The 27,417-nt window shown below is 40.3% G+C and overlaps 3 protein-coding genes across 4 annotated transcripts in view; 1 reads left to right on the top strand and 2 right to left on the bottom strand.

Annotated features, from left to right (window-relative positions):
- Nucleotides 1–627: 627 nt before the first annotated feature.
- On the bottom strand, nt 628–3,716 carry LOC306966746 (potassium voltage-gated channel subfamily E member 1-like; the record flags this gene model as incomplete). The annotated part of the gene is made up of 2 exons (XM_079561560.1): nt 3,615–3,716; nt 628–1,078 (listed from the first exon to the last, which is right to left on the bottom strand). Exon 2 carries the CDS (start codon nt 1,057–1,059, stop codon nt 628–630), a length of 432 nt encoding a protein of 143 aa, XP_079417686.1. The 5' UTR covers nt 1,060–1,078; nt 3,615–3,716.
- Nucleotides 3,717–4,299: 583 nt separating this feature from the next.
- On the bottom strand, nt 4,300–13,681 carry LOC306967067 (sodium channel regulatory subunit beta-1). The gene is made up of 5 exons (XM_079561972.1): nt 13,341–13,681; nt 11,841–12,007; nt 10,142–10,376; nt 7,570–7,732; nt 4,300–4,499 (listed from the first exon to the last, which is right to left on the bottom strand). The coding sequence occupies exons 1-5, from the start codon at nt 13,381–13,383 to the stop codon at nt 4,436–4,438; spliced, it is 672 nt and encodes a 223-aa protein (XP_079418098.1). The 5' UTR covers nt 13,384–13,681; the 3' UTR covers nt 4,300–4,435.
- A 5,856-nt stretch (nt 13,682–19,537) lies between these two features.
- Nucleotides 19,538–27,417, top strand: part of gramd1a (GRAM domain containing 1A) — a 28,226-nt gene continuing 20,346 nt past the window's right edge. The window contains exon 1 of one of the 2 annotated variants that reach the window (XM_079561155.1): nt 19,538–19,940. In XM_079561155.1, coding sequence (XP_079417281.1) covers nt 19,825–19,940 — 116 coding nt within the window. In that variant the 5' untranslated portion in view covers nt 19,538–19,824. Of the gene's footprint in view, nt 19,941–23,774; nt 24,200–27,417 lie in introns of those variants that run through there. The other variant, XM_079561154.1, reaches the window with a different exon arrangement.

The following is a 27,417-nucleotide window of genomic DNA, read 5'->3' as shown; positions in this document are numbered from 1 at the left end:
ACCTCAGAATCCACAGGTGTTCCCAAACTTTTCAGGCTGTGATCCCAAACATGAGTATGCAAACCATCTGGAACCCTCACTTTAACAATGTTATTGCAGTGAAACAATACAGAGTGAGCTGCGGCATATTTATTTAAGTCGCCAACTTTGTAATTTGACTTCATTCATGAACATTCTGCAGTTTTCTCATTTACATAATTGTCTTCATGGTTTCTGTGGGGCAGAAAAATGCCAAAAATTAGGACCTTAAATGTGTTTAAAAACCAAAAGCACCTATTTGATTTGCACCTATCCTATTTGAACAGGCATTAAGTCAAAATTTCTTTGGGGACATATCTCAACTTTTTTTCCACTCTGAGTTGGTCAAAACAACAAAATTTTGATCCAAAACTCAGCCAACTTCAGATTTCATTGTGTTAATTCTCTTTGATATATCTATTTTTTCCTCATTTCTCTGTTCAATGGATTCTTTAGAAATGATGCATACATAGGGTCTTCTTTGTGGAATTTTAATTACTATTATGATCTTTATTATTAAGCGATTCAAATTGCATTCATAAGCATTTAATATGACCTGTATAAACACTCTACATATATACACATTACAATATACATCAGCCACTGTCTTCATTCTTGTATCTGTTCATCTGTAGCAGGGTTGCAGATGACTGTGGGCTCCCCGCGGGGTCCGGCGGCGTCGTTGCCCCGGGTTACGCCTCTGAAAAACTCCGCCACAGCCCGAGTCGGGGTCATGACCTTGGACCAGTCGTGGGCGATGTACTGGTGGTAGGGGTCACTCGAGTTCTCCAGCTTTTTGGAGCGAATAAAACTGAACATGATCCCGAACGTGAAAAAGCTGAACATGCCGACCGTCACGAGGACGTACATGAAGCCTGAGTGAGCTCTGACTCCGGCCGCGTGCTGCACAGCCTGCTGGGAAGTGTAGTTCTGTGGGCCGTGTGGCGTCAGCGCTCCTGTGGTGTTAAGGCACTGCTGCAGAAAAGACAGCACGAGCGCCTGTAGGTCAGTGGTGGAGCTGTTCCACATGATTGGCGACATCTGGTGGACTGTTGGAGAACTGCAACCGGGGGAGAAAGATAAGTGACTTTTGTTTCGCAATAACAAATAATCAATATATAATAACATTAATCTCTTAACCCCTTGAACCGGGCACGTTTTCTCCAGTTTGGCTTTACCCAAATCTAAAAGCGCAACAAAAAAGCCACAAAAACCGCAAGAGTAACAGGAAAGTGACAAAAAAGCCACAAAAACCGCAAGAGTAACAGGAAAGTGACAAAAAAGCCACAAAAACCGCAAGAGTAACAGGAAAGTGACAAAAAAGCGATGAAAAGAAAAGCTACAAAAGTGGCAACGCAAGGAAAAAGAACCGTTTTCAATGAGTTTTGTAGGTCTTAGCTTTCAAATGAGGCGTCAAACTAGCCTATCGCCTGTGAGCTTTTAGATTTGGGTAAAGCTGAACCGGAGAAAATGTTCTCAGTTAAGGTGGGGGCTAAGAGGTTAAACAAAAAACAGTATCCAGTTCGGAACTATGCAAAAATTAACTTTTTTTTTTTTTTTTTCCTAATTTGTATTCCCAAGACAACACTGCATTTTCAAGTCACCTCATATATCACATTGGAATTGTCTGAAAATCTGCTTCATGTATTATTAGAAAGGTTTAGATTAGTGCTAGATAGTCTGCTGTGATCTTGGAGAGATCTATGAGTGAGTTAGTCTGAAAATATGAATAACCCTAACATTAAAGGCACATTATGCAACTTTTTATGCGAAAAATAAGTGCATATTTGACCTTGTAGTGACCCGGCGGCTGTATGAGTGGTCAGCATGGCGCCTTTACTTTCCATCATGGTGGTCTCTACAACGCTCCAGGATAAATTGTTTTTGTGGGTTTTCAGGTGGGAGATGCTGACCACTCATGCAGCCGCCGGGTCACTACAAGGTCAAATACGCACAAAAATCACCTTTTTTTCTTCTCACATAAAAAGTTGCATAATGCACCTTTAATGTTAGGGATATTTATAGCCCCGCCTGAACCGAGCACATCTTCTCCAGTTCGGCTTTACCCAAATCTAAAAGCTTCTCAACTGGAGAGCAACAGTGTAATGCCTCATTTGAAAGCTAAGGTATAAAAAAGTTACAGTGACTTTGTTGTCATATTGTCGGGTGTTTTTGTCATGTTTTTGTCGTTTTTTTGCTACTTTTTCAATGCATTTTTTGTTTTGATTCTTTTTTTCTCACTTTTTTGGTAATGTTTTCACTGCGTTGTTGTCACTTTTCTCGTTGTGTTTTTGTTGCTTTTTCGTCGTCGTGTTTTCGCCTCGTTTTTGTCAAGTTTTTATCACGTTTTTGTCGCATTTCTGTAGCTTTTCCTGCATGTTTTTTTCTAGCACTCTTTAGCCGCCTTTTTTGTCGCTATTTTGATGCTGTTTTTAAGCTTTTAGGTTCAGGTGGGGGTTAAGAGGTTAACAGAGTGTCGCACTTTAGTTTGAATTTAACTTGAAGAAGTGGTCGAAAGACGGACAGATTTGTGATCAACAGCACAAATCTGATAATCATGGTATTTTACTGTGAATTGTGTAAATAATGTAGATAATCAAATTACTGAAACGATTATATTTGATCTGTTGCTGAGCTGATCCTTGGCTCTGAGACTCATAGACTTTAGTAATGCTCCTTGTGCACTGTATAAACCTGCTGTCACCGCCTCTGCCCAGGGACGACAGATGAAAATATAACCCTAGTACTTTCTATGGGGCGTTATGGGAGGTCTCCAAAAAAGCAAATCGATTTTAGAGCAGGGGGACCCAAAGTGGGGCCTGAGGGCGCTGCGTGTGGTTAAAACTCTCTTCCATTCATTCTCAATGGTAAATATGGATGCAGTACACTTTTTGAGTTTTGTAGCAGCAACTTTCACAGTTTTCCAACTTTTATTGCAAAGGTTGTTGACATCGACAACAGTATATGTTAAAAATTGACTTATGAAAGAATTGATGCTGAACTGACACTTTCAAAAATAATCTAATGTGGCATTTTCTTTGAGTTAACAAAAGAGGTAACTTACTGTAGGTGCTGTAGATACAGGTGTTTTTTTTTTTTTTTTTTTTTACATTTTGCACTATATTATTATATAGTATTATACTACAATTGTTGATTTTGTTTTACTAAAATAAGGCTTTTTCCATAGTTACCATTTGTTTTAATATAGCATGTTATTTGCATAGATAGAATGAAATGCAAATGTAGGCTATCGAAAAAATATAAAGTAAATAAAATAAAGTAACTTTATAATTTGCAGTTATGTGTTTTTCGTGCTTGACATCGCTGTGTTTGGCCCGCAACTCACAGGCACTTTTTCATTTTGGCCCTCGGAGACAAAAAGTTTGGGCACCCCTGTTTTAGAGAATATACCACAATTTGAAATCATTTTTCTGTATCAATACATATATAGATTGGAAAAAGAAATAAACTCATAATTTGGCAAGAGCATACAATATTATTACACATTTCCAGATATGATCTACATTGTTGAGGAGAGAATGTGCTCTCTAAGGTTAACTTGTTTATGCGTGAAATGCGTGAAAGAGAATACTTACAAATCGCTGGAGAATCGGTAATTTCAGGCATAACCAAAGTGCAAAATGCAATGGGACGCCTTCATTGACCCTTGCTGATCATGACTGACTGGCCCTCAAGTCCCGAGACTTCTAACTTTTGACAACGTGTTTCTCCACAAAAATCCCGAAGTCTCCTCCTTCTCTGCCGTTTGCACATGATCACCCTCGGCGTGCTCCATGTCAACACATTTTCATGAAACAAGCAGGTCGCAGGGCAAGGTCAAAAAGCACACGCTGCAAAAGGGTCCTTGAGCCCGACTTTAGCCTGACGATGACGATGATGATGCTGGTTAGGAACATTTTCATTAAGAGGCAGGAGAGGAACAAAGCAGCTTTCAGTACGAAGGCGGCGTGGACAGATTGCAACACGCTTAGGCGAGATTTAGTTTCAGCTCCACAACCTTCAAATGTCCCTAAAACATAGGAGAACCGCGGGGACAGATGGCAACTACTGCGAATTAGACTTGATTAGGCTGCAAAGGATTTATTCAAAACATCTGCATTTGTATCCAAACATCCAAAGTCTTAACATACATTTATTTATTTTATATCCTCGTCCTACATTAATAAAAATACGTTTTGATTTTATTATGTACAAATTCCAATACAAAAAATATCAAGAAACAAACTCATAACAATCTTCATAACAAATTGTTTTGGTGTAGCAGCGGCAGTGAAAGCCTGTAGATAAAACAGAAACGTGTATTTGTCAGATGAGCTTGGCCGTATCGAATTATCCTGAAGTGCACATTCTCAGAGCTCGGAGAGTTAACTGTACAATGCCAGGGGGAGCTCACGTTTCACTCGCAGACTTGTGTTACTCCCGGCTGCACATCTCCACAGCTGTCTTTGGACTCGAGCAGCCTGCGAATACAAGACACACAACTCAGCGTCTTATTCCTGCTGTATATTGTACGCTGCACAGTCATAGGATCTGGGTTGACTTTTTTTAAATCACTAAAAGAACACAAGGATTTATGATCATTCAATGTTTGTGCGCATTGACCAAATACATGTGGTACCGGAAGAAAAGTACCAAATGACTTGAGAAAGTTGGAAGTAATCAACAAACTCATAGGAATCAGCAAACTGTTTTGTAATGTCAGTGACTGGGAAGAGAACATTAGCAACAGCCATAAAAAAAAGTCATTTAATTTATTGGAGTTGAACTTCTTAATCCCTGCCTTAACTAAGTGCCTTTTCTCCTGTTCAGCTTTACCCATATCTATTTTTCCCTCACATTTTGGTCACTTTTTCCCTCGCATTTGGGTCACTTTTCCCCTCACATTTTGGTCACTTTTTCCCTCACATTTTGGTCACTTTTTCCCTCACATTTTGGTCACTTTTTCCCTCGCATTTGGGTCACTTTTCCCCTCACATTTTGGTCACTTTTTCCCTCGCATTTGGGTCACTTTTCCTCTCACATTTTGGTCACTTTTTCCCTCGCATTTGGGTCACTTTTTACATCGTATTTTGGTCACTTTTTCTCTCGCACTTTGGTCACTTTTCCCATCGCATTTTGGTCACTTTTTCCATCGTATTTTGGTCACTTTTTCTCTCGCACTTTGGTCACTTTTCCCATCGCATTTCTGTCACCTTTTCCCTCACATTTGGGTCACTTTTTCCCTTGCATTTTGGTCACTTTTCCCTCGCATTTTGGTCACTTTTTCCCTCGCATTTTGGTCACTTTTTCCTTCACATTTTGGTCACTTTTTCCCTCACATTTGGGTCACTTTTTCCCTTGCATTTTGGTCACTTTTCCCTCACATTTTTGCCTTTTTTTCCCCTCACATTTGGGTCACTTTTTCCCTCACATTTTGGTCACTTTTTCCATCACATTTTGGTCACTTTTTCCCTTGCATTTTGGTCACTTTTCCCTCGCATTTTGGTCACTTTTTCCTTCACATTTTGGTCACTTTTTCCCTCACATTTTGGTCATTTTTTCCCTCACATTTGGGTCACTTTTTCCCTCTCATTTGGGTCACTTTTTCCATCGCATTTTGGTCACCTTTTCCATCATATTTTGGTAACTTTTTCCCTCGCATTTGGGTCACTTTTTCCATCGCATTTTGGTCACCTTTTCCATCATATTTTGGTCACTTTTTCCATCGCACTTGGGTCACTTTTTCCATCGCACTTGGGTCACTTTTTCCCTCGCACTTGGGTCACTTTTTCCCTCGCACTTGGGTCACTTTTTCCCTCGCACTTGGGTCACTTTTTCCATCGCATTTTGGTCACTTTTTCCATCGCACTTGGGTCACTTTTTCCATCGCATTTTGGTCACTTTTTCCATCGCACTTGGATCACTTTTTCCATTACATTTTGTTAACTTTTTCCATCGTATTTTGATCACTTTTTCCCTCACATTTGGGTCACTTTTTCCCTTGCACTTGGGTCACTTTTTCCATCACATTTTGGTCACTTTTTCCCTCGCATTTGGGTCACTTTTTCCATCACATTTGGGTCACTTTTTCCATCGCATTTTGGTCACTTTTTCCATCGCACTTGGGTCACTTTTTCCATCGCATTTTGGTCACTTTTTCCATCGCACTTGGGTCACTTTTTCCATCGCACTTGGATCACTTTTTCCATTACATTTTGTTAACTTTTTCCATCGTATTTTGATCACTTTTTCCCTCACATTTGGGTCACTTTTTCCCTTGCACTTGGGTCACTTTTTCCATCACATTTTGGTCACTTTTTCCCTCGCATTTGGGTCACTTTTTCCATCACCTTTTGGTCACTTTTTCCATCACATTTTGGTCACTTTTTCCCTCACCTTTTGGTCACTTTTTCCCTCACCTTTTGGTCACTTTTTCCATCACATTTGGGTCACTTTTTCCATCGCATTTTGGTCACTTTTTCCATCGCACTTGGGTCACTTTTTCCATCGCACTTGGATCACTTTTTCCATTACATTTTGTTAACTTTTTCCATCGTATTTTGATCACTTTTTCCCTCACATTTGGGTCACTTTTTCCCTTGCACTTGGGTCACTTTTTCCATCACATTTGGGTCACTTTTTCCCTTGCACTTGGGTCACTTTTTCCATCACATTTTGGTCACTTTTTCCCTCGCATTTGGGTCACTTTTTCCATCACCTTTTGGTCACTTTTTCCATCACATTTTGGTCACTTTTTCCCTCACCTTTTGGTCACTTTTTCCATCACATTTGGGTCACTTTTTCCATCGCATTTTGGTCACTTTTTCCATCGCACTTGGGTCACTTTTTCCATCGCACTTGGGTCACTTTTTCCATCGCATTTTGGTCACTTTTTCCATCGCACTTGGGTCACTTTTTCCATCGCACTTGGGTCACTTTTTCCATCGCACTTGGATCACTTTTTCCATTACATTTTGTTAACTTTTTCCATCGTATTTTGGTCACTTTTTCCCTCACATTTGGGTCACTTTTTCCCTCACATTTGGGTCACTTTTTCCATCACATTTTGGTCACTTTTTCCCTCACATTTGGGTCACTTTTTCCATCACATTTTGGTCACTTTTTCCCTCACCTTTTGGTCACTTTTTCCCTCACCTTTTGGTCACTTTTTCCATCACATATTTGTCACTTTTTCATCACTTTTCTGTGATTCTTTTGTGGCTTTTTTGCTGCATATTCGTTGCTTTTTTTGGTCACTTTTCTGTTGCTCTTTTGTTGCATTTTCATCCTCGTTCTCAGCTCATTTTTGTTGCTATTTTGATGCCATTTTTCCAAGAAGCTTAGATTTGGGTAAAGCCAAACTGGAGAAAATGCACTTGGCTAAGGCCTGGGCTAACACGTAACCATAATCTAATCTCTGCATTACCATAATTCACTAAAACAAAATCTTTATCATGGAGGATCATCATCGCGCTACCTTAGTACCTGCCTTCGCGAGTCATTCATTGCGACCATTCGAAATTGCGATCTGGCCTCGATTTGGAAACTTACGCTTCCCGCTGGGCCTTGAGCGCCTTCTTGGCCTCCCTCCTCTCGTGGTCGGCCGAGATCTTCTTGTAGCAGTAAACCAGGACCAGGATGAGCCACAGCTGCAGAACCACGATCAGCACGAACATCATGATCTCTGCTACCACCGCCGTCAGCTCGCGATTGGCTGAAAACGCACACCGCAAATTAGCATCGTACAAGTGGACGCTCAAACCCGCATGAGTCTATGTCGAGCTCTGGGTTGTGTCGTCTAAAACACCGCTTATTCTTCTATGGACATTGTTTGTAAATGTCTATGGCAACTCTATGTGCCCAGAACATTCAGCCACAGTGTCCCCAAGAGCAACGGTATTCAATTCATTCATTTCAATGCATTTTGTCTTTATTTCAGATTCATTTCTTTGCCAATGGGGTAAGAACATTGCTCTTATCCCATTGGTAGTTCTAACTTTCTTATTTCATGCAAGATTAACGAAGAACAAGCCTGAAAAGTCATCGAACAAGCAAAGTAATCGTGGTCAGATCAGGGAGAAAAGAGTCTAAATGAGTAAAAACCTCTCAGAACAAGACACATTTTCATTTAAGCTTGATATGTATTCAGCCACGGTGTCCCCAAGAACAAAGGTATTCACGGAAGCAGTAAGTCTAAATGAAAATGACCTTTAGCGTTTACTAAACAGCAGGGCCGTAGAAACACGTTGCTTCTTGGAACTGCTTGAAAACGTACTGATCGAGAGCCTATGTACAGTAATCAATTTTCAAAGCTTTTTATCTTATCAAGATAATGTGACAGCAAGAAAAAAAACACACCACAAGACATGACCTGGTGTGAGAGGCAATATTATGCAATATGTGCTTTTTGGGCTTTCAACCAAACTAGAAACACTGTCTACATCAGGGATCTCCAACCAGCAGCTCGCCAGGCCATTCTAGGTAGCTCGCTAAAGACTTTCTACATCTCTACACGCTTGATAACTCAAATTTCAGATGCATTTTCTGTTTGTTCGGAACTTGCTGAACACAATCTGCAAACAGTTTGGTCAATATTGTAAAGCATAAGGGCTAAACTCAAGTAATTTTCTTCGAAATGCTAATTCCACTAAGTCCACGAAGGTATGTTGGGAAGAAAAATGCATTGGGCTTATTTCAAAGCAAATATAGTAGCATTATGTTGCTAAGCTATAACGATGTGTTTGGTGAATGTGGGAATATGTTTAACCTTTCAACCCACGCCTTAACCAAGCACACTTTCTCCAGTTTGACTTTAACCACGTCTAAAAGCTTCTTGTCAAAAAAAAAACAGAAAAAAAAACGGTTAAGCTTTAGATTACAGCCCGCGAGTTCCATGTGTGGGTACAGGAACAAGAAAGTGATTACAAATATAAGTGCAGGTAATTACTAGTGGTGGGACTCGATAAAAAATTTCAATCGAGTTAATTATGGCCTTTGTAATTAATTAATCGCAATTAATCGCATTAAAGCATCATTCATATAGGGGTTGTATTTATTTTTTTAGAGGCATATTTTACATGCAATTAAAACAATTTTCTTGCATTTTAACAGCAGTTTGATTTATTTTGGAGAATGATCTTTTTAAATAAGTTTATGTCGACTTAAGGTTAAGGTATACTTTATTAATCCCCATTAATAAATTCTCTGCATTTGACCCTCAGTGCAGTTAAACCAATAAATACTTTTACTTTACGCGATGTTCGTCCCTAAGCAACTTTGTGTAGGAAAAAGGAAATTTAAATAGTTTCTGTGTCGCTCAAGTAAAGTGTGATTAGTTTCAATTAATATTTTGAATTGCACTAAACCTTATGGAATTGATTTATCGGAATTAATCAGGTTTAATAAAGGTGCCTATTTATATTTTTAATAATGGTGTACAAAGTGTAACAAGGTGTACAAATAGTTGCAGGTCTTTTGGCCATTATGTACCAGCTTTAAGGACATACTAGTTTCATAAATTGGAGAAAATGACCGTATAACTAATATATATATACCGTTCCTATTGTGTAACTACACGTCAGCGCAAGGTGTAATCGAAAGTGAGACGCTATGTACACCTTTGTTACAACTTGTACACCTTTATTACACGTACATCTACATAGTGCACACCTTTAGTGCACTTTTTACTTTAATGTGTACTTACTTTCTTGTTGCCTGTACCTACACATGGAACTTGTGGGCTGTAATGTAAAGTGTTTCCAAAAAAGCAACAAAAATGAGATGTAAATGAGGATGAAAGCCAACAAAAGCATAAAAAAGAACGACAAAACATGCAGCAAAAAACTGATGAGAAAGTAACAGAACAGAAAACAAAAACACAGCAAGGCAGACAAAAAACAAAAAAAAGGCAAAAATGTGACAAAATAGAAAAAAAGAAAAAAAAAAAAATGGAAATGGGACGACAACATGGCAAGGTCTTCAAATGAGGAGTCACACTAGCCCATAGGCTGTAACTGGAGAAAAAGCGCTCGGTTAAGGCCATCTCTCTGTCCACTTTAATATGTTTTTTCCCTAGGTAACCCCTACATCCTCAGCTGCTGGCACGTTTGTTTGGACCTCTCACCGACAGCCACCACGGTCAGCTGCACCTCCTTCTCCACGGTGACCTCCTCGTTCTGCACGGGCAGAAACAGCGTGCGGTGGAGGGTGCACAGGTACGTCCCGGAGTCGTTGAAGGTCACGTTGCTGAGGTAAACCGCTCCGATTTGGATGTCGCTGTGCTGTGTGCCGTGCCACTCCAGACGCCCGCTGAAGTCGTCGTCCAGGATGTCGGCCGTCGGGTGCTCATAGTGGAAGATCTAAGAGGAAATACTGATTATTAGAAGTACAGAAAGGATGGTGTTTGTTCTTTAAACTCACAGTTCAAAATGGTGTCTTTCCTGCTAATTTCTTTGAACAATTGGAATGCAATGAATGCTCTATTTATTCTTTGAAAGCACTTTGAAAGTACATGTTGTCATATGGGAGTGGATCTCTCCTTCTGTGGGTCTCTCCAAGGTTTCTCTTTTCTCCCACTGGGTTTTTTAGTTTTTCCTTGCCATGGAGAGTCTAAGGACAAGGGACACCCCTGAGGCTCGTCACCATCTGCTAACAACAGCTTATTTGGACATGACCTCTGTTGGACATTATGTTTGCCTGAACTTCACTTGTTTATTGTTCTTTTGCATTGTCTTAATATCTGTGCAGTCCTGTGGGGCAACTCTAGTTGTGATATTGGGTGATACAAAACAATTGAATAATTGATACAACATAACTGCCTCGGCTTACAACTCTACTTGTCCACACCATGGCCCTAAACTAAGGATGGGTTTAGATCAGGGGTCACCAACGTGGTGCCCGCGGGCCCCCAGGGGCCCTTTGGGGCATGTCCAGTAGCCCTTGGGACTTTTTCTAAAGTGTAAAACACTTCATTTTCTTGAATCTAATTCTTAAAATTACAGTTATTTCGGTTCTTGTGACTCGGTATGAGTTTAAAATAAAGCTATTTTAACATAATATGGGGTCAATATCCTATAAGTGAACAGTGTACGTTTAAGTCTTTAGGATCTGTTTTTAACTGGTAGCCCTCGAACAACTTAATGCTCTTAAAGTAGCCCTCAGCTGAAATAAGGTTGGTGACCCCTGGTCTAGATCATGTGACTTTTTGTGTGTTATGAGCACCATTTTGAGGACTTTTACGATTGTAAAGGTAGAATATCGTGTTTTGAAGTGTGAATTGCAACGGTCCACAAATGTCATCACTTTGGACACATAGATGAAGCTCAGGATTGTGTTGCCAAAACAGCTAAGATTTCTGGAATTCAATCTGCATTTCTTAAGCTAATAGAGATTTTAATATATAGAATGCTACAGTAGGATTCACATAAAAGCATTGGGACACTTCAGTAGATATATTCATCAGTAGTGACTACCCACTGCTCTTTTCTCATATTTTTCATATTATTTTCAGTCAATCTTGGTCTATTCACAGTGGGGTCTCCCTAAAATGGTAGAAGAAGACATTCAATTTCTAACATTCGATGTTGCAGTCTATTGACACGTTACAATATATTATGCAATATTATGATGTTAGACAATTCAATCTATTGCCAACACGTAACACAGTGGCCTCTGTATTGATAAATGTAGTTCTGTCGAGGAGTATGTCACGACAGACACCGGCAGAACATGCCAACTCCACACAGAAAAGTCTCGAAGTGAAAGTGTTGAACCACTGTCCTGCTGCCTAAATCCTTTACTATTAAGCATCCAGCCTTACTCACGTGCCTATACTCCGGCTCTCCCGGGGGTCGGAAGTGCCAGTCCACAGTGGTTGAAGCCGACACCTCCTCCCTCCTCTTACAGGAGATACAGCCCAGGAGGTGGCCCTCTCCAGCCACGGCTTCAGTCATGGAGTCCACCTCAGCACAGGCAGCCAGCGCATGGGGCACTGCACTCAAGAAACATACAGCGCGATCAAGACAAACTTTCAGTGACTGCAATTGTTATTTTACGATAACAGCGCGGGTGAATATGGCTTTTGAACGAGTCAGTGATCTGAGAGGAATACACAGAAGCCAAACTGAACAGGAGAAAGATAACGCGATATTATGTAGAATTATAAAAGAAGAAAATAAATGTCAGATACGTTTGGGATTCTCTAAATTAGGGGTGCTGAAACTGGGCCGCATGGGACACACTTGGCCCTTGAAAAGATTTGATTTGGCCTGAGACGGGATGCTGAGGCACAACATATGGTTTGTCATTAATTTGTAAAGTGAATTTACTCTCAGTAGTTGAAAGGACAAACAAACCAGTCATTTCCAGCACATTTAAAGAATAAAAGTCATGGGTCTGGTTTGATTTGATTCCTTTCAAGGATAAGTAAATCAATGAATGTGTCAGTAGTAAGTTTGTCTTTTCTGGCCCAAAATTGATTCAACCGTAAAGAACAAATGTTTTGATCAAAAATATACAATGATACAATTAACTCCTATCCTGAAAGCTAAAAATGTTAGTTTTTTTTTTAGGTTAACAGCACAAGCTTGGCAAATGACTCCCTGAGAAATTCAATTGTGAATAAGAGCATGTTTATAAGTAAAATCACATGACAAGCACTGGACTGGAAAAGGACTATAACAGAAAAATGGCATCTACATTTCAGTGCGCTCTGAATGTATTTTCTATTTATTTATTTTTTAACACAATCTTTTATTTTCAATTCACATAAAAACGTCTGTCCCTTTTATAGTTTTGAGCAATTTGCAAAGTTTCTGATGTTTTTTCGGTCTGAAGTTTATAGGTTCTCAAAGGCTCTACACCTGATTTTGAAGATGAAGCCGCTAAATTACAATATTTCTTCACATGGACGACTTTATCGACACATTTCACAACTGGCAGGGTCAATTTCCAGGGTCACTTTCACAGAAATGCTCAAAAACCTGCCTGCAAGTTCATTACATTGATGTAATGAACTTGCTTTAGAATTAGATGCACAGTCAGTGTATTTCCCACAAATGTCTAGGTTTGCAATATACTACAGGACAAAACTGATTCCATTACGAGAATAAACAAACAAAAAAACAGGTATAGTGCTTTTAAGTTGCAAAAGAGGATAAAGAAAACAACATTCTTTTCCTCAATATTTGTTATTTTAAAGCCCTTTTTCCTGGCCCTCTACCAGTTGTGCACACTTGGCTTGTAAAAAATAGAACAAAATTCTGAAACGCACACAATTCGCTACTAAAACCAGATGACCAGACGTTTTTCGAGAATGAACTCACCAAAAAGGCTGAGAACAGCGAGGAGAGAAAGCTCGCGTATCATCTTTTGACAGGGAAAAAGTTCTCCTCTTGACCAGCTCTATTGATCACATCACTGCCAGTACAATCCGGGGTCGGTCTGGGGCGGGTGGTGCGTCCAGTCAGTCTCAAACCTCACTGTGTTGATGTGAAAAGTGGTGAGTGTGACTTCAGTGCGGTGGTTCTTCAGTCTCCCGTGTGATCATGTCTGAGTAAAAGACGTCTAAATTTAGAGTGCGTGAACTGGAAGAGCCGCAGCAGCGAAGTGTCCAGTGCCAGCAGGAAATCTGAGCGTCTGAGACCGGATCGGCCGCTCCAGCAGACGAGGCCGCACACTTCAATCACTTCACCTACATATGTGTTCAGACAAATCCCACGCTCATGTTTTATTCTTTTTTAATGTCGTCTTGATGGCGTCGTGTTTTCAATTTATTTACACAACTCACATGTCTCTGATGCAAAGTAACGTCTGCCGCGTTTTGTTTATGCAAACCACGGACTGTTGGCGCAACGTGGAGCCAGACAGATATGATTTTATGAACATCCACTGAAATTCATGCATTAGATTTAATTTTGATTTATTTATTTACTATGAATGCGCAAATACAACAAAAATACAAATTTCCTGCAACTTTTTAAACCTATTAGAACAAAATAATGCATTTTCTCTCTAGTTTGCAATGGAATGACATAAATTGTGAGTATGAAATGGGAAAAAATGAATTTACCGTTGCATAATTTTTACACTTTATTGATCACATATTAGGTCTTTTGGTAGTGACAATTTGTTCATATAGCCAGGTTATGAAATAAACACGCAAGTGTGGCTATATGAACGTCCAAATTCTCCCTTTTAACCTCTTAACCCCCACCTGAACCGAGCACATTTTCTCCAGCTTGGCTTCACACAAATATAAAAGCTTCTTGAAAAAAAAAGTGTCAAAATAATGACAAAAATGAGACGAAAACTAAGCCACAAAGACGCCAAAAAGTGACAAAAGAGCAAAAAAAAGTGATAAAAATGTGTGATGAAAATGCAAACAAAAACAAACAAACAGAAAAGTGGCAACAACGCGAGGAAAAAGCTCCTTCTAGATCAGTTATGTAGGTCTCCGCTTTCAAATGGGGTGCTTCTCTGGCCTATATATGCTGTAACATTTTAGATTTGGGTAAAGCTGAACTGGAGAAAATGTGCTTGGTTAAGGCGGGGGTGAAGAGGTTAACTGAATAAAGTATAAACAGGAAACCAAGATGATCAAACTGTCCAGTAGGTACTGACTGTCCAAGGTGTGCTCTACCCAAGTCCGATATTATTTTGTACTTTGTAAAAACACATCATAATAAATGTATACAGTGCATTACATTACATTAAATTACCTTATAACAACACTATAATTGCAATTTCAATTCAACTGTGATTAAGTCAGCAGCCCCAGCTTGTTGACATCATACATAAACCAGCCTACCTCACCACCCGGGACAGTTCCCTGTATTAAAACATCACAGGCTGAGCTGTCCCACCGTGTTGTCAGACGAAATCCCTCACATTATCCGTCTGACATGTGCCACGGCCCACCAAACATCTCCGCTCATCCATCAATGCCAGCGGAGCTCGTCAGCAAGGCAAGGCCGCGGGACTCAAGGCTGCAGAACACACACACACACACACACACACACACACACACACACACACACACACACACACACACACACACACACACACACACACACACTTCAATCACATGACGTAGTGGTCGTCACGGTGCCGTTACTGTCCACAAGATGGATTCATTTTACCTTTTTCTTATCACTGGGAAAAAAAGATTACACTGTACACCAAGGTAAACGACACAGTGGTTCAAACACTTCTTTAAAGGTGCATTATGTAACTTTTGGTCGGTAAGGTCGACCTTTCAGGGACCCAGGGTGGTTAGCATAGTGTCTTTATTTTCCATCATGGTGGCCTCCACTACACTCCAGGATCATTTGCTTTGTAGGGTTGCTAGTAGGTTTTCTGGATAAAGTGTATGCGTAACCATGGAGATAGTTCCATTAGCAGAGAAAACCTGCCAGAAACCCTAAAAGCAATTGATCCTGGATCGTGATAGAGGTCACTGTGATGGAAAGTTTGGGTGCTATGCTAACTGCCAGCTGCTAGGTCACGGAAAGGTCATGTACAACTTTTTCCTCAGGATAAAACATAACATTTTTAAACTTCAACTTGAATAAAAGTATTTAAAGCAATGGAATATTTTGGCAACTACACCCACCCCTGCACTGAATTGAATTTCTATTTTTGTTTGTAGTTGTAGCCCGATGATACAACCCCGATTACAACCATTTCTTTTATGTTAGGCCAAAAATCTAGAGTTAATCCCCCACAATCCCCTGCATAAAAATAGATGAATCAGAATAAAATGTGTAGATATTAACCCAGTGGTCTTACTGAACCGAGCACATTCTCTTCAATTAGGCTTTACCCCAATCTTAAAGCTTCTCAACTGGAGAGCAACAGTGCAATCCCTCATTTAAAAGCTTTTAGATTTACAATCATTTTTTGTCACACTGTCGCCGCATTTTGGACGATTTTTGTGGCTGTTTCATTGCTTTTTTTTGTTTGGTTTTTTTGTCGTGTTCTCGCTACGTTTTCGTCACTGTTGTGTTTTTGTCACTCTTTTGTCGCCTTTTGGTGCGTTTTCCTCACGTTTTTCATCTGTTTTTGTTGCTTCATCAGAATCAGAATCAGAATAGTGTCTGTTGCCATTGCCTGGAACAGGTTCACTGCTTTTTTTGTCATGTTTTTGCCACGTTTTCATCTCTTTTTTTAGGCGTTTTTGTCACTTTTTTGAAGCTTTTTTGTCATGTTTTAGTCACTTTTTTGAAGCTTTTTTGTCATGTTTTAGTCACTTTTTTGAAGCTTTTTTGTCACTTTTTTGAAGCTTTTTTGAAGCTTTTTTGTCACTTTTTTGAAGCTTTTTTGTCATGTTTTAGTCACTTTTTTGAAGCTTTTTTGTCATGTTTTAGTCACTTTTTTGAAGCTTTTTTGTCACTTTTTTGAAGCTTTTTTGTCATGTTTTCATCTCTTTTTTTAAGCTTTTTTGTCACTTTTTTGAAGCTTTTTTGTCATGTTTTTACCACATTTTCATCTCTTTTTTGAAGCTTTTTTGTCATGTTTTCATCTCTTTTTTGAAGCTTTTTTGTCATGTTTTTGTCACTTTTTTAAAGCTTTTTTGTCATGTTTTTACCACATTTTCATCCCTTTTTTGAAGCTTTTTTGTCATGTTTTTGTCACTTTTTGGTCCCTTTTTTGTCATGTTTTCATTGCTTTTTTATCATGTTTTCATCGCTTTTTTGTCATGTTTTTATCACTTTTTGGTCCCTTTTTTTGTCATGTTTTCGCCGCTTTTTTGTCATGTTTTTGTCACTTTTTTGAAGCAACTTTTTTGTCGCTTTTCCAGCACGTTTTCTGTCACTCTTTTGTCCCTTTTTGTTGCATTTTCATCCTTGTTTTCATCGCTATTATAATGCTTTTTTGTCCCCTTTTTTTTTTAAGCCTTTAAATTTGGATAAAGCCAAACTGGAGAAAATGCACTGGGTTCAGACAAGCAAGAGGTTAAACAAAACCTCCCTTTGGCTTCTTCAGGTGGTCCTCAGAGTCATCTACAGTTTTAAACTTTATTAATTTTACTCACAGATGTCATTCCTGCTTTAATAATGCAGGTCGGTTCGGTGTTCTGGGCAGTTAAGACACATTTTATTCCAATTTAGTTTCTACTTAAAGGCATAAATGGCTCTTGAAACAAACCGTACTTGGAAATCAAAAACTGTTCTTGGAAATCAAAAACAGTTCACGGGTACGCGCTTGCTCAAGGGAAGCGAAAGGGGAGGGGGTATTAAGCGTGTTTTGGAAGGGGTCAGGGATACTGCCATGTGATGCAAGCAGATGACCCACTGAGCCAATGACAAGGCCAGTTTGCAAAAGTTCAACCTTGACAATATAACTCCAACCGATTCAACCAAGCGTATCAGCTAATGTTGACATTTAATAAACAATATGTGTGTTTACCTGCGGCTTTGTGAGCCTAGCGAGCGCAGTGACACTCCCCCCCCCCTTTTCTCATTATGCTGGTGATGTTCTGTTTTTTTTTTTCCTCTTATTTTTAGCCCGGATCAAATTTCCAAGTCCCAGAAATCGGCAGCCACACAGCAACACAACTCTCCCCCGCGCAAAGTGACCTCCTCCGGGCGCTCTCTTGTCCTGGTTGGCAACGAAAAGAGACCATGAGGATTTTTTTTTTTTTTTGGGAGGGGGGGAAGAAGAGGAAGAGAATGTGTCGTACCAACCCAGGGAGGCACCAGAAGTGAGTGAGAGGATGTCCCAAGGAATCTATGGATGATATAAAAGCGCCGTGTCATTGTGATGCTCCGTCGCCGGAGTGGAAGGAGGACACTGCTGGGGAGAGAGGGGGACAAGAGAGGTAAATGTGTGGCATTCGAGGATACATTTGATCTGCTGGACAACACAGGCGGTGCTTTGTGTTTAGCTGGAGGAATATGTTGTTTATGGGGCTGGAATATTTAAATGAATGAAACATGCAAAACTGTGGGTTAGTGTGAGTACTCGCAAAACTTCCTTCTTGCGACGCCGTTTGAGCTCTGTCCATTTAGATTTTGTAATTCACACATTTTGCTGTTGCTAATATTATCTAAAACAAAAAAAAGTTGTGTAATAATTAGATAGACAGGCTACACAGTCCAGTCAGGTAATTGGTTGTGTTTTGTTCACATGTTTGTGATCCTAAGCCTCCTTTAAAGGTCATGTTGTTCTTTTTTTCAGTTCCACATATCGGTTCTGTACAGTTTGGAAGAACATTAAGTGTTTTGAAGTCTAAGCAATGATGTCACACACTACAAACGGTAAGTTCAGCCATTTTTACATCTGCAAATTGAGGCGAGACACTGCAGGTGAAAAGGGGGAAAGAAAACACCTAAGATATCAACTCAACACTTTGGCTGAAGATTGCCGATATAAAGTAAGTTTTCTGTCATTGTATATTTACTATATAAAATGAGCAAAATTGCAATTTATTTAACCTCTTGCTTAACCGAGCGCATTTTCTCCAGTTCAGCTTTTTACACAAATCTAAAAGCCTAAAGGCCAGTGTAACGCCTCATTTGTCACATTATTATTATTTTTTTTGGTAGTTTTTTGTAGCTTTTTTCCCTCGCTTTCTGTCTTTTTGTTTTTATTGTGTTGTTGTTTTTCCAGCACTTTTTTGTCATTTTTTCTTCTCGTTTTCGTCGCTATTTTGACGCTTTTTTCAAGAAGCGCTTAGATTTGGGTAATGCCAAACTGGAGAAAGTGTGCTCAGTTCAGGTGGAGGCTGAGATTAATGCAATTGTACTAAATTGATTTTTATCTATAGTACTGGATACACTTTTTTTTTTCCAATCTTTGAATGATTGCATTTATGGAAAAACAATCTATAAAGTTACTTCCCCGTAAAATCTGTAGTTAAGTTGATTTGTTAAATACAGCTTAGTGCACATTATACCCTACTGTTTCTTGGTAAACTTAAACCCATGTTTTTCCTTCCTGCTGTGTCTCCCATTAAGGTGAATCAAACAAAGAGTAATAAAGAATAGGAGTCATTTCTGAATCTGAGGTATCCGATGCTAATGCAATTACAAACACTGACGCTAGATGTCGCTGTTCCTTCGTTCCCGTGAGAGCTTTAATCTTGGTTCTCCTCAAGGCGCTCTGAAAGGAGGCCACGTCAACAAAAACTGACAGACAGACCGAGACATTTAATCCTAACATCACGGAGGGCTGTGCGTTTTAGAGGCACAGAAAGCATTTCGGCTTGAAAGAAATATATTTAAAAGTGAAACAGAGCTCTCACCAGATGCCACATCCTCCGAACAGTTATTTTTCCTGGACCGTACCAAAAAGTTTAGCGGAGGGGTCGCGTCACCTCATTTCGATGCTGTATTTTTTTTTATAGTTTATAATGTGACACAAATTGACGCATTCAAATTCAACATTATAATAAATACGTATTAATAAAAGTATCAAAGTGTCAAACAAATACATTACAACGTATTATTAATTCGTTATTATTCCAGCCACCCCCGTTTAAAGTTAAAGTCCCAGCCTCCCAGCCCTCTCTTCACTTGTCGACAAAAATGCCGTCTTTGTTGCTGCCTGTCTCATCTATCGGCCTTGTGAGTCTGACATCGGCGGTCAGCTAGTGTTTTAAAGAAGATTTTAACGAGAAAATGGAATATGGCGAGACTGAAAACGTGTTAGCCAGGGAGTAGTCTTTGCCTTTTTGCATGAGTAGCCGCTGCAGAAAGAAGAAGAAGAAGAGGTTGCGGGGGTAACTTTAGCTAGCGCTCACTAAACTTGGCCGTCTGTTGCAACGACTCAACCCGGGCAAATGCTAACCAAACGGGGCGAGGGAAAATGTTGATGTTGTCCTGTGAGAAAGTGGATTACAACGTGACTTCCCGCACCGTGGCTCGGCTGGTTTACGAGGCCGATCAGGACGGCAGAAACGGAGGAAACTCGTCAAATGGGAGGTAGGAGAAGAAAAATGAAGGGGTCCCGCACGCAGCAGCAGAGAGTGGCCTGTCAAATGCTAGCTAACCAAACTTTCTGGTTGTGCCCATGGAGGATGAATGGTTGTGCTATGCCCCCCTTGGATGTTGAATATATGTCGTGTACGTGTGTGACAGAAGAGGGTTTCATTGTGGAGAAAAACATGTACTCGAGTAGGAATACAGCTTTGTGGCTCAGACAAAAGTAAAAGTAGCGATGCATATGAAAGCTGCTCGAGCACTGTTTACAAATCCAGTGGTTCTCTAACTTTTTTTTGCATCAATAACCACTTCTTAACGCCTCATGAAATGCCTTTCTCGTAGTACTTGCCTTGATCAAGATCAAATCAAGACATACATGGTCAGAAAAGTCTGTATAATAGACTTATTTGGAGAGAATGATGCATATAATCTGTATAGAACACATCTAAACCAGAATAAACACCTTACTTACTTGAGCTTAAATGAAAAATGATCTCTTATTTTAAAGTCTGAGTACAAAGAAGTGGTACATGTGCTACAATTAAAGAACCACAGTTGTAATGCACATGACAGACTTGACTTTCAAGTCTTCTCATTGTCCCTTTAAGCCTTTGTCACTAAGGCTGATGTGCATAATGGGAAGATTCAAAAATAGAGCTGATCTTTATTGTTCCGTTGAAGTAGTAGTTAAAACAAAAAAACAGTGGGCGAGAAAAGTACAAGTAGAAGTACACACACTATGTCTTCATAAAGCTACTCGAGCTAATGTGTTGCAACTCATTCCTGTCCACCTGTTGCATTTCTCCTCTTTGCTGTTTGTCTCTGGGCACATCTTATCACTGCTCTGATTCACAAAATGCATTACAGCGACTCATTTTGAATGGTTAATTCTCAGATTTAGGTGTGACAGCGTATTGGCGAAATACTCACGTAACCCGTTCTGAATTTCTTGTTTCTCAAGGTCATGCGGTGCCTTTATGTGTCATAAATGGAGTTGTGTTGCTTTACTTTTACACATTTTTGAGTTAGTCCTGACTCGTGGCGCTGTCTATGAGTTCTATGAGGTTGTTTTCTTGAGGTATTGGCTGGTTTGGTTTATGCACTAGAAAATGATGTGTTTTTTGTTGTCCTTTGTTGGATGAAATGTTTATTTTAGGAATGTATTATTGCTCCTAATTTCATTTCTTTGCATTCTTGGTCTTATTCCTCTTCATAGCCTGGAGTTTCTTTGTCTTTGCGGTCTGATTTGCATTCAGGATAAAGTTCACCGTGCTGATTTCATTTTCTCCACGATGATGTACAGAGAAAATCATTGAGATTGTTGACAGAAGGGTAAGAGCCTCGTAGAGATCGCGTTACGATTGCTCTGGACAAACACACCGTGTGCCAAGATTGTCCCTGTTCAAACACGTTACTTCAAATAACTGTCGGGCGTCCTTTGGCCTCACGCTTTGTTCACGCTGCTGGCTTTGAAGGCAAAAAAACAATGGAGTGACACATGCGGGCCTGCAGCTGACCAGGGGCAGATCTGTGCAGTGTTTTCATCTCGGTACGACCTTTGTAACAGTGAGGCTTTTTCTATTTTTCAGCACCTTTAGGGCTTATACGAGTGCGTCTCGTGTAGCGTTTGCTAAACTGCTACTACATTAAAAGAAAAGCTTAAACATTTCACAAATAAACAATTCAAATTAAGGAAATATGCACTGGAAGTTATCAATCTAAATCTAATGCAGCAATTCTGATTCCACAAACCTTTTCTTTTAACTGTAAACTTAATCCTCAATGGAATTAGCAAATAAAACATGGATAAACTGTCGCCTTGTCCGGTACCTCTTTTTATTTATTACTAATGACTTCTCTTAAATTACTAAGCTCTCCTAAAATATCTTATCGATTCCCATTATTGCTTTTGTCATTTGATGCCTCAGATTCCTAGAAGTGACTCATAACGGATCACAGATATGATGTTGGAATAGTGTTATTTTTAGCGGTCAGTGTGTTACATACAGGGTCCTTAATGAGGTGTTTTCAAAGATACAGTTTTGAATTCATTTATGACATTGTTATGAAGACATTCCTTAACCGAGTGCATTTTCTCCGGTTCGGCTTTACTCAAATCTAAAAGCCCTTTGACTGGAGTTTACAGATTATAGGCCAGTGTAACGCCTCATTTGAAAGCTAACACTTTTTAGCCATGTTTTTGTCACTTATTTTCCTTTTGTTTCCATCGCCTTTTTTTGTGTGCGTTTTTTCAAGAAACCTTTAGATTTGGGTAAAGCCGCGCGGGAGAAAATGCACTCTGTTAAAGTGGGGGTTGAGAGGTTAAAGGTGGGCATTTTTGTAATGATTTCACAAACGTAGCATATCTGTGTTGCCAGATGCAGTATGAAACATTTCAATAAATGAAATGTTCGTGATTCTAAATAGATTGCATGAATTTAGATTCTTCTAAATTCTGTCTTCCGTCCCTCAATAAAAACATGGGTGTTCAAAGACAATGCCACAACATCTGCTTTTTTTGCTGTTACAACATACTGTCTGGTGGCAAAAATAAACTATACTTTACAGCAACAAAAAGTCAGGCACCCCGGCTTTAAGTCTTGTTTTGACACAATTTGCTGAAAAACAAGTTACTTACGATTTGTGTTTAATTAGAATGGAGCATATTGTGTTAAAATGTTTTTGTAAAATATCGCAATATTGTTTTCATATCACAAGTTACTCCAATATCATCTTCATCAGCCCTAATTATCATGTTGAATTCAGTCACAACCAAACTCTTTTACTATTTCAACGTTGTATTAGTTGTATGTTTTGATTTGTGAGCCCACCCACTGCCATTCACTGGAAGCTGTGGGTTGCCAGATCCAAAGGCTTAAAAACAACAGTAGGATAATGACGGGTTACGCTTGCTTAATTTCATAGTGTCATTGCAAAAAAAGTGTGCATGCTTCTCACTCTGACTGTAATTGCTTTTGCCCAGGCTTGTCCTCGGGTAATTTATCGACACTGTGGGTGAATAAGTGCATTTTTATGGCAAGATTCTTTGTTCTTTCTGCCTCTCAGGCCGCTTCTCTGATAATCGGACATTTCCACATTCAAAGTGAAATCCTGGAAACTAACTGAAGTGAAATTAAGAGCAACTTTACACACACACACACAAAAAAAGGAAGGAAGGAAGGGGCGACGGCTTTGTTGTTGTAAGAGCATCTCTGCCAATCTCAACTAGAGGAGGTGAAGACTTAACGGACCTCAGAAAATGAAGAACCGCGAGATCAAGCTGATGGTTCACAGAGGAAGCGATAATGCGTTTCTCAGAGCTTGACATGAACTGAAGAAGCCACATTGCTGGGTGATTGATTTTAAATTTAAGACGTTTATCCCCTCTACTCCCTCTGGACAGTTTGGATTATACCAAATTGTCCGCGAGACTCGAGAGGTAAGCTTGTTTATTATGTAGTTCTGCTTCGATCAGACTTTGTCAAAAAAGAAGCATTCGAATGGTGCAAACCCTATTCTTCATAGATCTGATAGAAATCCCTGTCCAGACTCGAAATGTAACTTTGCTTTTGAGCTTGTAACAGGAAGTCTAGATTTTATTCAAATTAATATGTAAACTCACAGCTTATTTAAATTTGGCTTGTGCAGTGGTTCTTAAACTTTTCAAGTGTAAAGGGCCAAAAGAAGGCTTGAAGTGGACTAAATTATGTGTAAACTAGGCGTAAACCAGGTCTAAACCAGAGAAAGTTAATGTCAAGCCCTGATGATGCAAACCGACGTGCTGCTGAACTGAAGAAAAGCCAAAATCGCCCTGGAAGGTGAGAAGAAGCGCTACAGCCGGCCTCGAAGATGACCATGACGTCCCCGGGGCGCACCAGTCAGCCCATCGCCGTCCCCACGCTGACCGTCCTGCCGCCGTCCTCGGACACGGAGTCGTGGTCCCGCTCGCCCAGCCCCCGCCCGTCCCGCCGCACGCGCCACCACAGCCGCGCGCACACTAAGAAGAAGAAGGACAAAGAGGAGCAGGGGTGCGCGCCGATCAAGCGCCAGTGGAGCAGGAGTCCCGAAGCCAGGAGCGCGGGGGGCAGCGCGGAGGAGGATGCGCGCTCTCCGATGGACCGGGAAGAGGAGCAAAGCGGAGAGCTGCTCCTGCCGCCCTTGACCTCGGGCTCCAGGTCGCGCAGCCCCTCGCCCGGCCGCCGCTCCCGCTGGTCCCTCAGGAGCCTGCTGGGGAGAGACTCGGAATGGGACACCTGCAGGTAAGGCCGTTTGGGACTGGGGGTGTAGACGACCACACAGATAATTAAGTGGGTAGTTATGTAAAAGTGATTAACAGAAGACACAAGAAAAACTATTTGAATTGATTCAAAGTATCGACATTTTGATGAAGTGTCGCTGAACTTGACCTGCTACCGAATTTAAAGCGTCTTTGCTAGTTTGCTCTGCTTCTTCGCAACAGAGATGTGATTTATAAAAGTAAATATTTCAGGGGTGAATAAACATGGTAAAGTAAACGCACTAAGAGCTGGGTTGTCCACTTTTCTGCACAGCATGAAGTCAATCCAGAGAGGGGCAAATGTCCACTTCCTGGTTCCAGCTGAGACTCTCTCCGTCATATTAGCAAAGAGACAAACTGCACACAGTGTCAACCTCTTATAACACCTTAACCGAGCACATGTTCTACAGTTCGGCTTTACCTAAATCTAAACGCTTCTCGATAGTGACTTTTTGGATGCCTTGTTGCTGCGTTTTTGTCACATTTTTGAAAGCGTTTTTTGTTGCTTCATCGCTTTTTTCCCCCTTGCCTTTTGATTTATTCGCGTTTTCGTTTCGTTCTTGTAACTTTTTTGTCTGTTTTTTGTCACTTTTTTTTATTGCGTTTTTGCTTTTCTGTCTTTTTTGTGGCTTTTTGTCGCTCTTTTATTCACTTTTTAACAGTGTTTTTGTCGCTTTTTTTGTCGTATTTTCGTCCTCGTTTTCGTCGCTGTTTTGACATTTTGTTCAAGGAGCTTTTCAATTTGGGAAACTGGAGAAAATGTGCTCTGTTCAGGTGGGGAGTAAGAGGTTAAAACACAACATAAACTTTGCTGACTTTCCCAGCTGTACAATAGAAAGTTGCCCACCTTTTTATAAACACAGACATCAACTATAAACATTTTGAACATTATATTTATTTTTGACGTAGCCTTAGCAAATCTCCACAGGAAATGAATGCGATGGGACGTGCTGGAGCTTGTGGGTTATCAAAATAAAGCATTTGAAAGAATGCATAGGTATATATTTATTATAACTGTAGTCAAAGCGAACCCGCTGCATCTCCTTGGAGACGAGCTGGTGAAGTTTTGAGTTTAGCACTTTTTCTTTTCTATATTGGATAAATATGTGTGGCTTTTAATTGAACTAAAACATGTATCTGCAGATTCTTTAAAACTAAAAACATATGTTAAAGCCATTAAAAAACAACAACAACTAAAAAGTACATTTAAAAACTGCAAAACTATAGAAATTTGAATTCAAAGTTCTTATCTAGGACAACAGAAAACCAAGCCTATCAATGTTTACATCTAATCTTACACCATAACTTTATTACTAACTTTATTACTTCTCTTGGCTTGTAATACATTTAGTCCCTTATCAAAGTCTGCTTAACTGTACAAGGTCGAGTGAGTCCAAATGACAACTTCTTTTCTGCCTGTCCCAAAGGGTATTATACCCCGCTGGAGCCCTGTGTGTATATGTGTATGTGTGTGTGAGAGAAACCTTATCCCTCATCCCATTTGCATTCATGCTTGCTCCTCTCCTTGCCTGCAGTGCACGTCTGAAGTGGCTGCTCTTCCATTTGTGCACATCAATGAAGGCTCAGGTCTGACAGATTTATTGAGCTGACTCTTTTCTCGATGCCACACGGGGTCTGACGGCCGCGTTGTTTTGTTAATTAGCTAATGGCTAAGACGAGTCCGGACAGGATTATGCAGCGAAAATCCAGATTAAGGACGGTTGATTCATGGTGAGTGAGGGGACCAGCAAAACATTTAGTCGTAATTTCGGAAAATGTATATATAAATCTATTGGGATTTTTTTTTGCTTGCGCAGCCCATTGCACATGTTGTTCCTGTCACGCTGAACAAAGCGAATGTCAGTGGGTCTGGTCAGTGACACCGTGCAAACCTGTAAACAAAAGAAAGTCCGTCTGTGTTGTGACAGGGAGCGAAATAGACTGGAAGAGGCGGGGTCTCGGCTCTATTTATCCCCTCCGAGGAGCATGACATCACCCTCGGCCTATGGGAGCGAGGCGCGTGGTCTGATGATGTCATGTGAGGCCAATCAGGTTGGAGAACGGGCTGTGGGCATCTCCGCAGTGGGCAGTGGGAGGGCGACTGTCTGTCCTGTGCTCCACATGAACAGCTGTGCCCTTGTGCCTGTTGCTTTATTGACCCAGTTGGTGGTGCTGAGCGTGCTTACAATTATTATTAATTGTCCACTTATAATCTTCTTTAAACAATTTTTGAAATCATGTTTCAATTCGGTTATATATCGTTTTTTAACAGCTCCAGCCAAATGTGATTTGCAGTATTCATTTACCATGAAGTTATCATTGTAATCAGTCTTATTTTATGTGAACAATCTGAGGACTTGTTTCACTTAATCTGTCTAACATAATAAACGTTTTCTTCCTTGCTCGAAATGCACAGTTCGTACGTGACTTTTTCTGCTATCTGCTCAGTCAGCAAAGCAGTTTCCCACAATCTAAAATGTACAGTATGTCACCTCTGACACGCTTCCATTGGATTTGGTTGTTTAACATGTTGTGAAATTACGTGAATGGACTGAAGCTGCTAACACAAGCAGAATGTGCTTGAACGCAGTTGATCTTTCTGAGGAACTCTGTGTTTTTGGAGTATTTTAACATGTATCTGCGTCATGTTTCTTGGGCTTGTGTTTGTTGCTGGCCTGTGATGAAGTTCATAAAAGCAGATTACACGCTGGGAGGTAGAATGGTGTTGATACAGTCGTGCCCGAGCGCTGCATGGATTATGATGTATTCTAATCCTGAGCGATGGAGCCACAGATTGAGGGTTGAGGGATGGGGTTGGCTCTGGACTTTGGCCAGGTGGATGCGTCTAGATAGGATTCATTTTGTGCCAAATCGCTGACCACGTACACACAGGGATGGTGCCTGTGCTTTGGTTCTCAATTTGAAAATAAAAATGCAGCGTGAACGAACGGATATCCTTCACTAGAAACACAAGCACACATTATTTCAGCCCAGTTGTGCCCATATTTTGGATAATAACATACACTTGTGGTATTATAGCCCTGTTATTCCAGATGGAGATATCCTGACCCCTGTGATTTAAGCGAAGGGCTGTGTCTCCTCCCATTTCCTACATGCCTCAGCACTAAAATACAGCACGTTCATGACTTCTGCTCCTGTCACACAATATCATTTTAAATAGTTTAAAACATTTCAAAAGAA

Source organism: Gobius niger (assembly GCF_951799975.1).
Source record: "Gobius niger genome assembly, chromosome: 8".
Lineage (NCBI taxonomy): Eukaryota > Metazoa > Chordata > Actinopteri > Gobiiformes > Gobiidae > Gobius > Gobius niger.
The sequence above is the reverse complement of the archived record's forward strand: the minus strand, read 5'-3'. Positions and strand labels throughout refer to the sequence as shown.

Bases quoted from the DNA above. Each gene is read 5' to 3' on its own strand.
- LOC306967067 (XM_079561972.1), bottom strand. From the start codon at position 13,383: ATGATACGCGAGCTTTCTCTCCTCGCTGTTCTCAGCCTTTTTG. The intron at 10,377-11,840 runs GTGAGTAAGGCT...ATTTCCTCTTAG, and splicing joins GAGAGCCGGAGTATAGGCAC to ATCTTCCACTATGAGCACCC. The intron at 4,500-7,569 runs GTAAGTTTCCAA...TTGTATTCGCAG, and splicing joins CTCAAGGCCCAGCGGGAAGC to GCTGCTCGAGTCCAAAGACA.